Source organism: Canis lupus, chromosome 34 (genome assembly GCF_011100685.1).
Source record: "Canis lupus familiaris isolate Mischka breed German Shepherd chromosome 34, alternate assembly UU_Cfam_GSD_1.0, whole genome shotgun sequence".
NCBI lineage: Eukaryota > Metazoa > Chordata > Mammalia > Carnivora > Canidae > Canis > Canis lupus.
Window position 1 is genome coordinate 16,450,704 of NC_049255.1, and position 17,000 is coordinate 16,467,703.

The 17,000-nt window shown below is 38.4% G+C and overlaps 1 protein-coding gene across 4 annotated transcripts in view; it reads right to left on the reverse strand.

Moving 5' to 3' along the window:
* MCF2L2 (MCF.2 cell line derived transforming sequence-like 2) overlaps positions 1-17,000 on the reverse strand; it is a 237,951-nt gene that overhangs the window by 139,572 nt on the left and 81,379 nt on the right. For 3 of the 4 annotated variants that reach the window (XM_038583487.1, XM_038583488.1, XM_038583486.1), the window contains one exon: positions 1,748-1,864. In XM_038583487.1, the coding sequence (XP_038439415.1) occupies positions 1,748-1,864 (117 nt within the window). Of the gene's footprint in view, positions 1-1,747; positions 1,865-15,532; positions 15,663-17,000 lie in introns of those variants that run through there. The other variant, XM_038583489.1, reaches the window with a different exon arrangement.

Below are 17,000 nucleotides of genomic sequence, written 5' to 3' on the forward strand. Positions count from 1 at the left end.
CCCAGTACAGAGAGAGGGGCACTGACACCACAAGTTTCACCAGGTGGTAAAGGGAGCTTCTGACTTGGCTCAGAAAACCTAGTCTTTTTGAGGATCTAGGGACTAAGAGAGTGGGGAAAGGGGAGTGACAACTTTATACAGAAACATTTTATCATTTGAGTTTCAATCCCACTTTTCCTTCCATATTACTGACCCTTCTAGTTTAGCAGAATAACCATTACTATAAGTGAGTAGAGAAAAGTAAAATACTACATGTCAGATGCTTTCACACACATTACACCACTTAGTCTCACATCCACTCTCAGGTAGTTTCTGTTAGACTGAGGTTTCTTGTCATTGGCTCTATTGACAGTTGGGCTGGACAATTCTTTGTTGTGGTGGGCTGTCTCATGCATAAGGTGCTTAGCAGATTCCTGGCTCCTACCCACTAGATGCCAGTAACACTCCTCAAGTTATGACTATTAAAAAAAAAAAAATGCCTGTCCCAGGGCACCTGCATGGCTCAGTTGATGAAGCATTTGCCTTTGGCTCAGGTCATGATCCCAGAGTCCTGGGATCAAGCCCCACGTTGGACTCCCTGCTCAGTGGAGAACCTGCTTCTCCTTCTCCCTCTGCAGCTCTCCCTGCTTGTTCTCTCTCTCTCTCTCTCTCTCAAATAAATAAATAAATAAATAAATAAATAAATAAAATCTTTTTTTAAAAAAAGTGGAGCTCTGGAGTCAAACTTGCCTCGGTAAGGAGAACAGGATTTTAGCAGATAGTGATGAAGGGGAAAGCTGGTCCAGGCTGATGAAACAGCATGAGTACAAAAAGGCACTGACAGGCAAGCTTAGGAATATTGGGGAAAAGGTGAGTACACAGGTTGACTGTGGAGAGGTTCCACCAGGGAGAGTCCTGGTAACAGTGCACAGCTTCAGGGGTAGGAACAAGGCTATGTCTTCACTTTCAGGCAGAGGAATCACTGAACTTTGCTACATAGCATTTATCACAGTTATAATTTGGCACTGTGTGATTATTTGATTAATGTCTGCCTTCCCCACTGTCTGTAAGGTCCAATGAGCACAGGCACTGAATTTCTTTCTGCTCACCTCTGTAACCCCAGCACTGGTTGATGGCCTACTACATAACAGATGTTCAATACACATTCTGGAAATTAACAGGTGCTTATGTGCTTGCTCACTCTCTGTCAAAGAAATAAATAAAATCTTTTCTTTTTAAATGTCTGTCTAAAATTGCCTCCAGCTGAAAACCACTGTTAGTTCCATTTTAATAGGGGAGAAAACAAGTTGAAAGATATTTAATAACTGACCCAAGATCAGACAATAAGTAATAGTGACCATATTCAAACGCAACTCCTTCTAACTTGGTGGGTTTCAATCTTTCTGTACATTAGAATCATCTGGGGAATTGTGTGGAATGCTAATATCTGAGGCTCAACCCTGATCAAGTAAATTAATTTCTCTGACTTATAGCAGGGTGCCGGTATGTTGAAAACTCCCCAGGTGTATCCTAAATCAAGTGCCCCCAAACTCCCACGCCAGATGATGAGGTGAGGTGTAGGGAGACAACAGGACATGCCCTAGCCTCCTCCCCTCCACCACATTTTTCCCCAACCTGTGGCTTAGAAAACCCAACCTTCCCAATGTTTGGTAGTCATGGGCAACGACTGCCCAAAAGTTGATCTTTAACTGTCTCTTCTGGAAAACAAAGAGAGACCATATAAAGAGCAGGTTAAGCTGGTACTCACAGTTCGATGATTTATCCACTGACTGTGGCGGTATTCCAAAGTTCCCCCTAAATCCTCTGTCAGTTGGTTTTTGTCAATGTAGCCGTGAAGGTCAGATGCAGAGTTTAACATAATGATCTATAGGCAAAAAAAATCAGTGTGTTCCTCACAGATAATTAAATAGCTCATCTAGATTCTATTGTTATTTAAATAGCATTGAACTTCGCAAGATCAGGAATTCATATGTAGAGTTACTACATCCAGCAGAGAAAGTTTTATACTCCTTTGGCATTTTCCTCCTTTAAGCAAGGAATACCAAAGATTGCATAGTCTGTGACAAAATGGTCACATGGTTCAGGGAACACAGTTCTAAGCTACCTACAAGTCTGGTCTTACTTTAGGTGAATTTTTGGCTAAAGTTCCCAGGCTAAAGTATACTCTTCAGCCACCAAAATCAAGTGCTCTATTGAGACCTAAAAATATGCAATGAGAAGCCCAATAAGGGGTAGGCTGGTGAACACCAAAATAAAATTAGAATATGGGGACCTACTGAGGAGTGTGTATTAAAAAGATATACTACTGGGGGCAGCCCGGGTGGCTCAGCTGTTTAGCGCTGCCTTCAGCCCAGGGCCTGATCCTGTAGACTTGGTATGGAGTCGCACGTCGGGCTCCCTGCATGGAGCCTGCTTCTCCCTCTGCCTGTGTCTCTGTCTCTCTCTCTCTCTCTGTGTGTCTCTCATGAATAAATAAATTTTTAAAAATCTTAAAAAAAAAAAAAGATTTACTATGCTGATGTTGATATGCCCCAGATTCATCCTGCATGGAGGACATTTGGAGATAATAGGGAGTAGATTTTTATAAATTAACAATCTGGCTGATGAACAAGCCCATGCTGATCAGCTGATCCAACTAGGCACCCTAAAAGTTTGGGAATTTTTAAAAATTACCTTTATAACATGAGAAAAAGTGGAAAGAAACCAAACCTGAATTAATCTATGCCTTTCCCTGCTAAAAAATTTTAAACCACTTTTGGGAATTCCAAAAAGATTTTTAGTCTTTCTAAAATTAGAAATTACAGGACACAAAACAAGAAATTGCCAATATATTTTGCTTTTTGAAATATTAATTGGTATGGTAACACTTGGAGTTTTTTGGGTTTTGTTTTTTTTTAAGATTTTATTTATTTATTCATAGAGACAGAGAGAAGGCAGTGCTAAACCCTAAGCTGAAGGCAGTGCTAAACCGCTAAGTCACCAGGGCTGCGTGGAGTTTTTTTAAAAATACCAATGTGGAACATCTTATTAGGCAGAAGTAACTCTACCACACAACCTGGAATTTTAAAAAACACATCCTGCCAGGCTGTACATCTTCTGTTCCATGTAACTGAACAGGAGAGGGACACATGTGTTCCATGCTTCCCAGGACTCTGCCTTGTCATCTTTAGCTGAGTGGACCAAGAGAAATTTTAAAATGGAAGCTAAAAATGAAAAAAAAAAAAACATAATTAAAAATGGGCAAAGAAGGGATCCCTGGGTGGCGCAGCGGTTTAGCGCCTGCCTTTGGCCCAGGGCGCGATCCTGGAGACCCGGGATCGAATCCCACATCAGGCTCCTGGTGCATGGAGCCTGCATGGAGCCTCTTCTCCCTCTGCCTGTGTCTCTGCCTCTCTCTCTCTCTGTGTGACTATCATATATAAATAAAAATTTTAAAAAAATGTTTAAAAAAAAATGGGCAAAGAGGACTTCTGAAAAAATGGTGGAGTAGGAGGACCCTGAGCGCACTCAGCCCACAGACATACCTAGGTAAGAGCCATGTCAGTGCCGTGAACTCAGAAAACACAAAGGCCAGCAGAACAGACTTTCCACAGTTGACAGAGAGGAGGCCACACAGAAAGAGGTGGGGGGAGCAGAGATGCAATTAGGAACCAAACTCCCAGGGAGACATAACCACCAACAGCAGGGACACCACAAGCAGGAGAAGGGAGAGGAAGAGACCCCACACCAGGCACCTGGAGCACAAGGGACCTGCACTGGGAAGGCAAGTCCCATAACATTTGGCTTTAAAAACCAATGGGGCTTCTTAACTTTGTGACTTTTTACAATCAGTAGGGCTTAACTATAGGTACTTTAAAAATCAGCAGGCTTAGCTCTGAGACATACAGAGGGCAACAGGAAACCGAACTCCCATTCTTAAGGAGCCAGCATAACAAACAACCGAGCCGAGATACAGTATAGAAGCAACAGTCTGAAGGCATCAGGGGTATATGGGAAGGAGATTTAGTTACTAATCTCAGAACCTGCTTTAGAGGGGCAGGGATCTTTAGGTGACTTCTCCTAGAACAAAGCCCTAGCAGGTGCCATCTCACCAGCACCCCCACCCCGATCCAGCCTAGATAACCAGACACCTGTGGATACCAGATCAAACACTCTCTCATAGCTTGCTAAAACCACACACCCCACTTCTGCATTCTCCTGCAAGTCCACCTCATCCACCTCACCCCACTCTTCAGATGTCCCTCCAAAGTGGCTCCTGCTAAGACACATCCAGCAAGCAACCCCAGCAGGGACCAGTGCCACTCCAAAGTAACTACTGCCCTGGGGAGAGAAGAAGATAACATTAGTGTGACTAGTCTCAGCAGATGGTCTAACTGCCAGCCCCATCCAACAAGGCTCTCAGGGGGCAGGATGGGAGAGCACCCTGCAGTTCAGTACCGCTGCAGCCCTGGCAGATGGGCTGAGGTAGGCATATGAGGGCTGGCATCATCCAACTACAAGCCTACAGTGGGCCCCAGACCAGCCCTTTAACAGCACAGAGAACAAACTGCCTTATGCACCCACGACAGGCAAAGTCGGCCATTGCAGCCAACTGGACTGAAGGCAAACAAGGCTTAGCCACACCAGTAAGACACACACAACCCACAAAGGAGACACCCCTAAAGCACCTGGTTCAGGTAAACATGGGGCACTATGCTACAGGGCACCATAGGACCTCTTCTTCATAAGGCTGCTACTTTCAAGAGGAGAAGACAGAACTGATTTTCCAAATACATAGAAATAGACACAGAGAGTCTGACAAAATAAAGAGATAGGATTATGCCCCAAATGAGAGAATAGGACAAAAACTACAGTTAAAAAAGTTAAATGAAAAAAAAAAAAAAAAGTTAAATGAGGGGCACCTGGGTGGCTCAGTCAGTTAAGTATCCAACTCTTAATTCCAGTGTAGGTCATGATCTCAGGGTCCTGAGATCAAGCCCCACATCAGGCTTCACACTCAGCGGAGTCTGCTTAAGGATTCTGTCCTCCTCCTTTCTGCCCCTACCCTCACTCATGTGCACATGTGCTCTCTTTTTCTCTCTAAAATAAATATTTTTTAAAAGAGTTAAATGAAACAGATAAGTAATATGCTTAATAAAGAATTCAAAATGATGGTCATAAAGACACTCACTGGACTTGAGAAAACAATGGAGGATCTCACTGAGACCTTTAACAAAGAGATAGAAAATATTAAAAAGAACCTATCAGAGGGATCCCTGGGTGGCGCAGTGGTTTGGCGCCTGCCTTTGGCCCAGGGCACGATCCTGGAGACCCGGGATCGAATCCCATGTCGGGCTCCCGGTGCATGGAGCCTGCTTCTCCCTCTGCCTGTGTCTCTGCCTCTCTCTCTCTCTCTCAGTGTGTGACTATCATAAATAAATTTTAAAAATTAAAAAAAGAGAACCTATCAGAGATGAAGAACTCAATAACTGAAATTAAAAATGCACTAGAGAGTATCAATAGCAAATTAGAGAAGGCAGAAGAACAGATCAGTGATTTGAAATACAGAGTAATAAAAAGCAACCATGCTCTCTGCTTTGGGTAGCCAGGCCCAAGGAGGGGAAAAAAAGAAGGCAATCAAGCTTAATAGCAAAAAGGAAGAAGAATAATAAAAGCCAAGATTAGCTTAAGGAAACTCAGTGACATCATCAAGCATAATAATATTAGCATTAAAGGGACCCCAGAAGAAAAAAAGAGAGAAAAGGAGGCATAGAATTACTTAAATAATAGCTAAAAACTCCCCAAATCTGAGAAAGGAGTCAGAAACTCACATCTAAGAGGCACAGAGAGCCCCCAACAAATCAACCCATGGAGGTCCATGCCAAGACAGATAGTAATTAAGATGGCAAAAAGTAGTGATAGAGAATTTTTAAAACAGCGAGAGAAAAGAAAACAGTTACATACAAGGGAAACTCTGTATGTGTTTTTTCAGCAGAAATTCTGCAGGCCAGAAGAGAGTAGCATGATATATTCAAAGTGCTTAAAGAAAAAAATGCCTATGAACAAGAATATTCCATCCAACAAGATTACTATTCAGATTAGAGGGAAAGACAGAGTTTCTCAGACAAATAAAAGGTAAAGGAATTCATCACCACTAAAACAGCCCTACAAGAAACCATGAAGGGAATTATTTGAATGGAAAGAAAAGGCCATAATCAGGAGCAAGAGAATTATGAAAGGAAAAAAATTTCAAAACTAAATGCAGACATAATAGAAAGTAGTAGATGAGGGGTGCCTGGTTGTCTTAGTTGGAAGAGCATGCAGCTCTTGACCTCAAGGTTATGAGTGTGAGCCCCACATTAGATGTAGAGATACCTTAAATAAATAAGCTTTTAAAAAAAAGTAGTAGATGAGTCACTTACAAAACCATATGGAGGTTAAAGCACAAAAGCAGTAAAATCAATTATATCTCCAGAAATCAGTCAAAAGATTCACAAAAGTAAAGGATGTAAAGTATGAAATCATATACAAAAAACATGGAGGATGGGGGAGTAAAAATTTACTCATCTTAGAATGGGTTCAAACTTAAGTGACTAACAACTTAATATAGACTGCTCTATGCATCAGATGTTACATATGAACCCAATGATAACCACACAAACATACATACTCAAAAACGTATAATAGATACACAAAAAACAAAAAGAAAGGAATCCAAGAATATCATTAAAGAAACTCATTAAACCATAAGGGAAGAGAATAAGAGAAGAAGAAAGGAGCAGAGAAGAACTACAAAAACAACTGGAAAATACATAACAAAATGGCAGTAAGTATGTATCTATCAATAATTACTTTGAATATACTGTGAATCAAAAGACATAGGGTGACTAAATGGATAAAAGAGCAAAACCTATCTATACACTACCTAGAAGGCTCATTTCAGACCTAAAAACATATACAGATTGAAAGTAGAAAATGGAAGAACATTTACCATGCGAATGACAGTGAAAAGAAAGCTGGGACACCAATACTTATATCAGACAAAATAGACTTTAAAACAGACTGTAAGGGGATCCCTGGGTGGCTCAGCGGTTTAGCACCTGCTTTTGGCCCAGGGCGCGATCCTGGAGTCCCGGGATCGAGTCCTACGTCCGGCTCCCGGTGCATGGAGCCTCCTTCTCCCTCTGCCTGTGTCTCTGCCTCTCTCTCTCTCTCTCTCTCTCTCTCTCTCTCTCTCTGTGTCTATCATGAATAAATAAATAAATCTTTTAAAAAATAAAAATAAAACAGACTGTAATAAGAGACAAAGAAGGACACTACATAATGATAAAGGGTATAATCCAACAAGAGGATATAACAATTATAAATGTTTATGTACCCAACATGGAAGCACCTAAATACATAAGGTAACTATTAATAGACATGAAGGAAGAAATCAGTAGTAATACAATAATAGTAGGGGACATTAACACCCCACTTACATTAATGGTTAGGTCATCCATACAGAAAATCAACAAGGAAACAATGACTTTGAATGACACATGGGACCAAATGGACCTAGCAAATATATTCAGAACATTCTATCCTAAAACAGCAGAATGTATTCTTTTCAAATGCATATGGAACATTCTCCAGAATAGATCACATGTTAGCCAAAAAACAAGTCTTAATAAATTCAAAAAGACTGAAATCATATCATGCATCTTTTCTGATCATAATGATATGAAACTAGAAATCAACCACAAGAAAAAATTTAGAAAAAACATAAATACATACAGGCTAAATAACATGCTACTGAACAATGAATGGGTCAACCAAGAAACCAAAGAGAAAAAAAAAATACCCACCCTGGAGACAAATGAAAATGAAAGCACAACAGTCCAGATCTTTCAGATGCAGTAAAAGCTGTTCTATGAAAGAAGATTAGAGTAATACAGGCCTAGCTCAGGAAGCAAAAAAAGTCTCAAACAAACCTAACGTTGCACTAAAGGAGCTAGAAAAAGAAGAATAAACAAAGCCTATAGTCAGTAGAAGAAAGGAAATAATGACAAGAGTGAAATAAATGAAACAAAAAACAGTGAAAGAAATAATGAAATGATGAGTGGCTCTTTGAAAAGATAAACAAAATTATGAAATTTTTAGCCAGACTCAGGGCACCTGGCTAGCTCAGTCAGAAGAACAGCTGATTCATGATCTCTGTATATGTGCTGCCGAAGCGAGCACTGATTCATGATCTCTGTGTTGAGTTCAAGCCCCACAATGGATACAGAGATTACCAAAAAATAAAAATAAAAATAAATAAACTTACAAAAGAAACTTTTAGCCAGACTCCTCAAAGAGAGAGAAAGAGAAAGAACTCAAGTAAAATGAGAAATGGAGGAGAAATAACAACCAATACCAAAGAAATACAAAAGGTTATAAGAGAATATTACGAAAAATCATATGCCAAAAATTGGAAAACCTAGAAAAAAGCAAATACATTTCTAGAAACATCTAACCTGCCAAAACTGAATCAGGAAGAAATAGAAATTTTGAATAGACCAATTACTAGCAATGAATTGAATCCCAACAAACAAAAGTCCAGAACAAATGGCTTCACAGGTGAATTCTATCAAATATTTAAAGAAGAGGTAAGGTAATACCTATTCATCTTAAACTATTCCAAAAAACAAAAGAGGAAGGAACACTTCCAAATTCATTCTATGAAGCCACCATTGCTACCCTGATATCAAAACCAGATAAAGACATTACAAAAAAAGAAAAACTACAAAACATATCTCTAGTGAACACAAATGCAAACATCCCCCCCAAAAATATTAGCAAATTGAATCCAACAATATATTTTAAAAAGTCATTCCCCACGATCAAGTGGGATTTATTCTGGGGTGCAAAGGGGTGCAAAGGTGGTTCAACAATCCCAAATCGATCAACATGATACATCACATCAATAAGAGAAAAGATTAAAGCCATATCACTTCAATAGATGCAGAAAAAGTGTTTGACAAAGTACAACATTCATTCATGATAAAAACTCTTAGCAATGTGGGTTTAGAAGGAACATATCTGAACATAATAAGGCCATATATGAAAAACCCACGGCTAACATCATACTCAATGGGGAAAAACTGACAGCTTTTCCTCTAAGATCAGCAGCAAGACAAAGATGTCCACTCTCACTACTTTTACACAACATTGTACTAGAAGTCCTAGCTACAATAATCAGACGAGAAAAAGAAATAAGAGGTATCCAAATTGGTAAGGAAGAAGTACAACTGTCACTATTTGCAGATGCCATGATACTATATATAGAAAACCCTAAAGTCACCACCAAAAAACTACTAGAACTGATAAGTGAATTCAATTAAAATCACAGGATACAAAATCAATACACAAAACCTGTTGCATTTCTACATGCTAACAGTGAAGTAGCAGAAAGAAAAAGTAAGAAAACAATCACATTTACAACTGCACCAAAACAATAAAATACCTAAGAAAAAAACTTAACCAAGAAGGTGAAAGACCTATTCTCTGAAAACTATAAAACACTGATGAAAGAAAATGAAGAAGACACAAACAAATGGGAAGATATTCCATGCTCATGGATTGGAAGAACCAGTATTATTAAAATGTCCATACTACCCAAAGCAATCCACACATTTAACGCAACCTCTATCAAAATACCAATAGCATTTTTCACAGAACTAGAACAAATAATCCTAAAATTTGTACAGGACCACAATATACCCCGAATAGTCAGAGCAATCTTGAGAAAGAAGAACAAAGCCAGAGCTATCACAATCCCAGATTTCAAGATATAGTACAAGGCTTTAGTAATCAAAACACTACGGTACTGCCACAAAAATGGACACACAGATCAACAGAACAGACAGTCCAGAAATAAATCCATGATTATATAGTCAGTCAATCCATGATAAACGGGGCAAGAATATACAATGGGGGGGGAAGCCCCTCAACAAAGGGTGCTGGGAAAACTGGACAGCCACATGCAAAAGAATGAAGCTGGGCCACTTTCTTACACCATAACAAAAATAAATTCAAAATGGTTGGAAGACCTAAATGTGAGACCCAAACCCATAAAATTCCTAGAAGAAAACATAGGCAGTAATTTCTTTCACATCAGCCATAGAAATGTTTTTCTAGATATGTCTCCCGAGGCAAGGGAAACAAAAGCAAATTAAACTACTGGCACTACTCAAAGTAAAAAACTTTTGCACAGCAAAGGAAACTATCAACAAAACCAAAAGACTGTCTACTGAATGGGAGAAGATATTTGCAAATGATAGTGCCAGTAAGGGGGTAATACCCAAAATATATAAAGAACTTACAGAACTCAACACACACACACGCACACACACACACACACACACACAAAATCCCACAAATAATCCAATTAAAAAGAAGCAGAAGACATGAACAGACATTCCCCCAAACAGACATAGGAAAAGAGGCTCAACATTACTCATCATCAGGGAAATGCAAATCAAAACCACAATGAGATATCACCTCACACCTGTCACAATGACAAACATCAAAAACATAAGAAATGACAAGTTTTGCGTGAGGATGTGGAGAAAAAGGAACACTTGTGCACTGTTAGTGGGAATGCAAACTGGTACAGCCACTGTGGAAAACAGTGTGGGGTTCCTCAAGGAATTAAAAATAGAATCACCATGATCTAGTAATTGATCCTAAACCCATATCCCCAACTACTTTCTTATCTATCACATACCAAGCCAACATTTCATCTGCACTAAATCATGCCCAGATTACTAGAGAATGCCCCTATGACCCCAAACCCACTGGAAGTATTCAGACTAGCCAGTCCTAAACTATTTACTGCCCTGCCTTACCTTCCCTGTGGAAACTCCAAAAAGAAACTAGCCTAGGATTTTCACTTCCTCCTGCTTCTGCCTCTTGGCCAAGACCTGATGCTTCCCCTGTGGCCTTCCATGGCATGTAGTGACCCCCACTCATTTCCTTCTCATTTCCTCATGTGAATAAATCAACTTTACCATACCATAGCCAACAATTATATTCTGAGAATAGCTGCTATAAATTAAGAATGCCATATTTTTTTCCTTTTCAGTATACAATTATATTCTCTTTTTTTAAGATTTTATTTATTTATTCATGATAGACAGAGAGAGAGAGAGAGAGAGAGAGAGAAGCAGAGACACAGGCAGAGGGAGAAGCAGGCTCCACACAGGGAGCCCAACGGGAACTCGATCCCGGGTCTCCAGGATCACGCCCTGGGCTGAAGGCAGGCACCGAACCGCTGCGCCACCCAGGGATCCCCTACAATTATATTCTTACTTACAGTTGCTTTAAGCTATTTCTTCAAGGAGATATATGATCTCCTAATTATGAAAGGAGTATTTCTTGTATTTTGTCACAAATTCCATTTTTAAAAACTGATTTGTACATCTATAGCCTCTGGAAAAATTTTTGCAAGACTGCCTTAGCCACTTCACATAACATTTTGTGAGGTAAGTGCTAATACAGCTGTTTCAGAATAGTAAATGCCAGCAATAGGTTCTCCAAAATTCACTGCTATATTAAAACACCCTTCTCCTTGAGTAAAGGTATGGTGAGGCTAAGTGACTTAACAATAATTACATACTTGAACCACCTAATTCTTAAGAGTCCTAGGAAATGAACTCCTTTCACCCCTCAACCTGTGAAAATATAACTATCATCTAACTAGAAAAGAGTAGGGAGATGTAATAAGAGAGGCCAGTGAACTACAAAGTAAAGTGCTAATATCACAACCATGTTTTAAAAATGAAGTAAGACCAATATCTTTGATGAACATGGATGCAAAAATTCTTAATGACATACTGGATAATCAGATTCAACAGTACTTTAAAAGGATTATTCACCACGACCAAGTAGGATTTATTCTTGGGCTGCAGTGGTGGTTCAACATCCACAAATCAATCAATACGATACACCACATTAATAAAAGAAAGGATAAGAATCATATGATCCTCTCAATAGATGCAGAAAAAGCATTTGACAAAATACAGCATCCTTTCTTGATTAAAAATCCTTAAAAAGTAGGGACAGAGAGAACATATCTCAACATCATAAAGACCATATATGAAAGACCCATAGCTAATATCATCCTCAATGGGGAAAAACTGAGAGCCTTTCAACAAGACAGGGATGTCCACTCTCACCATTACTTTTAACACAGTTCTACAAGTCTTAGCCTCAACATTCAGATAACAAAAAGAAATAGAAGGCATTCAAATTGACAAGGAAGAAGCCAAACTTTCACTATTTGCAGATGACATGATACTCAATGTAGAAAACCCAAAAGACTACACCAAAAAAACTGCTAGAACTAATTCATGAATTCAGCAAACTTGCAGGATATAAAATCAATGTGCAGAAATCTGTTGTATTTCTATACAGCAATAATGAAGTAGCAGAGAAAGAAATCAAGAAACCAACCCCCATTTACAATTGCACCAAAAACAATAAGATACCTAGGAATAAACCTAACCAAAGATGTGAAAGATCTGTACCCTGAAAAACTATAGGATACTTATAAAAGAAATTGAAGAGGACACAAAGAAATGGAAAAGCATGCCATGCTAATGGATTAGAAGAACAAACATCACTAAAACATCTATACTACCCAAAGCAATCTACATATTTAACATTTAAGGCAATCCCTATCAAAATAACACCAGCATTCTTCACAGAGTTAGAATAAACAATTCTAAAACTTGTATGGAACTACAAAAGACCCTGAATAACCAAAGCAATCCTGAAAAAGAAAACCAAAACTGGAGGCATCACGATTCCAGATTTCAAGCTATATTACAAAGCTGTAGTCATCAAGACAGTATGGCACTGGCATAAAAATAGACACACAGATCAATGAAACAGAATTGAGAATCCAGAATTGGACCCACAACTATATGGTCAACTAACCTTCGACAAAGCAGGAAAGAATATTCAATGGAAAAAACACAGTCTCTTCAACAAATGATGTTGGGAAAATTGGACAGCCACATGCAGAAGAATGAAACTGGACCACTTTCTTATATCATACACAGCAATAAATTAAAAATAGATGAAAGACCTAAGTGTAAGACAGGAAATCATCAAAATCTTAGAGGAGAAGACAGGCAGAAACCTCTTTGACCTCAGCTGTAGCAACTTGTTACTAGCCACATCGCCAGAGGTAAGGAAAACAAGGCAAAAGTGAACTATTAGGACTAAACAAGATAGAAGGCTTCTGCACAGTGAAGGAAACAATCAACAAAACAAAAAGGCAGCCTGCAGAATGGGAAAAGATATCAGATAAAGGGTTAGTATGCAAAATCTGTAAAGAACCTATCAATTCAACACCCCCCCCAAAAAAATAATAATAATCCAGTTAAGAAATGGGCAGAAGACATGAATAGACAGTTTTTCCAAAGAAGACATCCAGATGATTAACAGACACTCAAGATGATGTTCAACAGCACTTATCATCAGAGAAATACAAATCAAAACCATGATGAGATATCATATCACACCTGTGAGAATGGCTAAAATTAACAACACCAGAAACGAGGTGTTAGTGAGGATGAGGAGAAAGGGAGCCCTCTTATACTGTTGGTAGGAATGCAAACTGGTGCAGTGGCTCTGGAGAACAGTATGGAGGGTCCTCACAAAGCTAAAAATAGAACTACCCTACAACCCAGCAATTGCACTAGCAGGTATTTGCCAAAGGATACAAAAATACAGATCTGTAGTGGTACATGCATCCTGATGTTTACAGCAGCATTATTATAGCCAAAGTATGGAAAGAGCCCAAATGTCCATCAACTGATGAATGGATAAAGAAGATGTGAGGGAGATATATATAGAAAAATACAGATATATAGATATATATACAGATATACATAGATTTTATACACACACACACACACACAGTGGGATATTACTCAGCCAACAAAAAGAATAAAATCTTGCCTTTTGCAATGATGTGGATGGAGCTAGAGTGTATTATGCTAAGTGAAATAAGAGAAAGACGTATCATATGCTCTCACTCATATGTGGAATTTAAGAAAGAAAACAGATGAGCATATGGGAAGGGGGGCAGGGGGAAAGGGAGAGAGGGAAACAAACCATAAGAGACTCTTAATGGGGATACCTGGGTAGCTCAGTTGGTTAAGTGTCTGCCTTTGGCTCAGGTCATGATCCCAGGGTCTTGGGATTGAGCTGGCATGGGGCTTCCTGCTCAGTGGGGATCCTTCTTCTCCCTCTCTCTCTGTCCCTCTCCCCCTACTCGTGTTCTCACTTATCTGCTCTATCTCTCTCTCTCAATTAAATAACTTTTCTTTTGAAAGTTGATTTTAGGGCAGCCCGGGTGGCCCAGCGGTTTAGCGCTGCCTTCAGCCCAGGGCCTAATCCTGGAGACCTGGGATCGAGTCCCACGTTGGGTTCCCTGCATGGAGCCTGCTCCTCCCTCTGCCTGTGTCTCTGCCTCTCTCTCTCTCTCTCTCTCTCTCTCTCTCTCTCTGTCTGTCATGAATAAATAAAGTATTTTTTTAAAGTTGATTTTAAGTTTAAAATTGAGAGTATGATGGGTAACGAATCAGCATACATTACTGCATACAGAAGTAACTAAAGACATACTATGAAGATCAAGTAGATGGTCTTCTCTCTTTAGTATAGATGTACACATGAAAAGCAGCAGCACATAAATCACATAAGTATCTGAATACATATTATCCTTGAAGAGGTATATTTTATACACAACCAGGGAAACACATACATGACATTTGATCAAATGCTTAGTTCTAACTCAAAACCTTTTTGAGTGACAAGAAACAATTTTATCTCTGAAGGGGAAGAAGCTTATGAGGATTATAATAAGTTCATTCATTTCTTGTAAGTCATCTCTTCCTCAATGTTGTTACTCAGTTCAGTAAAACAGAATAAGAAACTCATGGCTCACATTTCTCTTAAACACTCAAATATTTTGAAACATATATTTAAAATAGAACAGGAAATACATTTTTTGTCTGGTTAACACCTAAAGTATAGGGAAAAAGTATTTTAGGAAGTTTGACTATTAATATAAAATGAAACCAAAAGAGGGAAAATAAGACTAGAAAAAGAAATAGAAAAATCTCTTATCAGAGATAATCAGTTTTCATTAAGATGGATTAAATTTTCTCAGAGCAATTTCAATTAAAGCAAGGTTTTTTGTTTTGGCCAGATAATATGTGTGTATGACAATAAATTCGAATAGAGTCTAGATAAATTGAAAACAGTCTTCCTCGCACCCCTACCCCCAGACCTCCAGTTCTACATCCAGAAGGCAACCACTTCAACCAGTTTCTAGATATCTTACATAATCTTCCCAAGGTGATCCATGCATATAGAGTCACATACATGCCACTCCTACTTTATTCAAATGGAAGTATACTATCCATACTACTTTCCCTTTGCTTTTATCCCCCCTTAAAAATACATCTTAGGTTACCTAAAAGTTTTTATTTTTTTTACCACCTACTATGTAACTTACTTTTTATTAAAAGTATCTTGCATTCCTGATGGATGCTTTCTGGAATTTGCCAGACATTTTAATGTTAAAGGTTAAATTCTTTTTTATATGCAAGTAGTGTGAAGTTTCCTACACAATGGATCACTGATGATGACCTAAAATTTAAAGTACCAGTGTGAACTCCATGATTTCTAGAATAAATAAATATATTTATATAGAGAGAGACATACATATATGTCTAATGATAATAGACAAATAAATAAGGGAGAAGGGAAAGTTCTAGCTTACAGTAGAATACCAACTTTGGATTAGTATGTGTTCAAAGAGTATTATAGTTGTGACAGCATTATTTTGCAATCAATTTAATAAAGATCATTCCAGGCAAGAATTATCAATAGATATTAAATATAGAGAGGAATCTTTTGAGGAGCAGGATATTTGTATGGTTTTTTTTTTTTTTTTTTAATGATAGTCACACAGAGAGAGAGAGAGAGAGAGGCAGAGACACAGGCAGAGGGAGAAGCAGGCCGCATGCACCGGGAGCCCGACGTGGGAATCGATCCCGGGTCTCCAGGATCGCGCCCTGAGCCAAAGGCAGGCGCCAAACCACTGCGCCACCCAGGGATCCCTATTTGTATGGTCTTAAAGTGTTTCTCCAAAGATTCTGTATTAGTGGCAATGGAAATATAATACATTTAAGAAATTGGGCAACATCTTGACTAGGGGATCAAAATTAATGTTACCAGTGAGGGGACAGATCAACACTGTGTTCTCCACATGTGATACTCTGAGAAGGACATGACATCATTTAAGTAGTATTCCAGCTAGGAATGTATAACCTGAATTGAATACTGAGAAATCATCACATGACCCCCAAATGTGGCAAGTTTTTTTTTTAAGGGATTGTATTCTTCCAAAATGCTAATGTCATAGAAGACAAAGAAAGATTGTGAAAAAAGAAAAAAAAGAAAGATTGTGGAAATTGGAAATGTTTCCAATTAAAGGAAACTGAAGAGACATGACAACCGTATGTAACATCTGATCCTAAACTAGATCTTGTATATACAAATACATTAAAAATGTTTACAAAGTATTTAACTGATTGCATAAACCATTTTCTGGTACACATATTTACATATATGTATAATACACATATTTACATACATCTTAATATATAAATTTATACATACTATGAATAGAGAAATATACATATTTATATACGTATAATATTAGAGAGAAAGAGAGAGATGAATACATCTATAGAGAGAAGCAAATAATAAGTAAATAATAAAGCAAATGGGGATAAAATGTTAACAATAGGTGAATGAATCTGAGTAAAGGGCATAGAATGTTAGAATGTTCTTTGTACTAATCTTATTCTCAAAATTTTTCTGAGTTTGAGATTATTTCCAACTAAACAAAATATGTATTAGCAACTTTTCTGTCACTATAGATTCATCTTACCTATTTTTTCCTTTTTTTTCTTTTT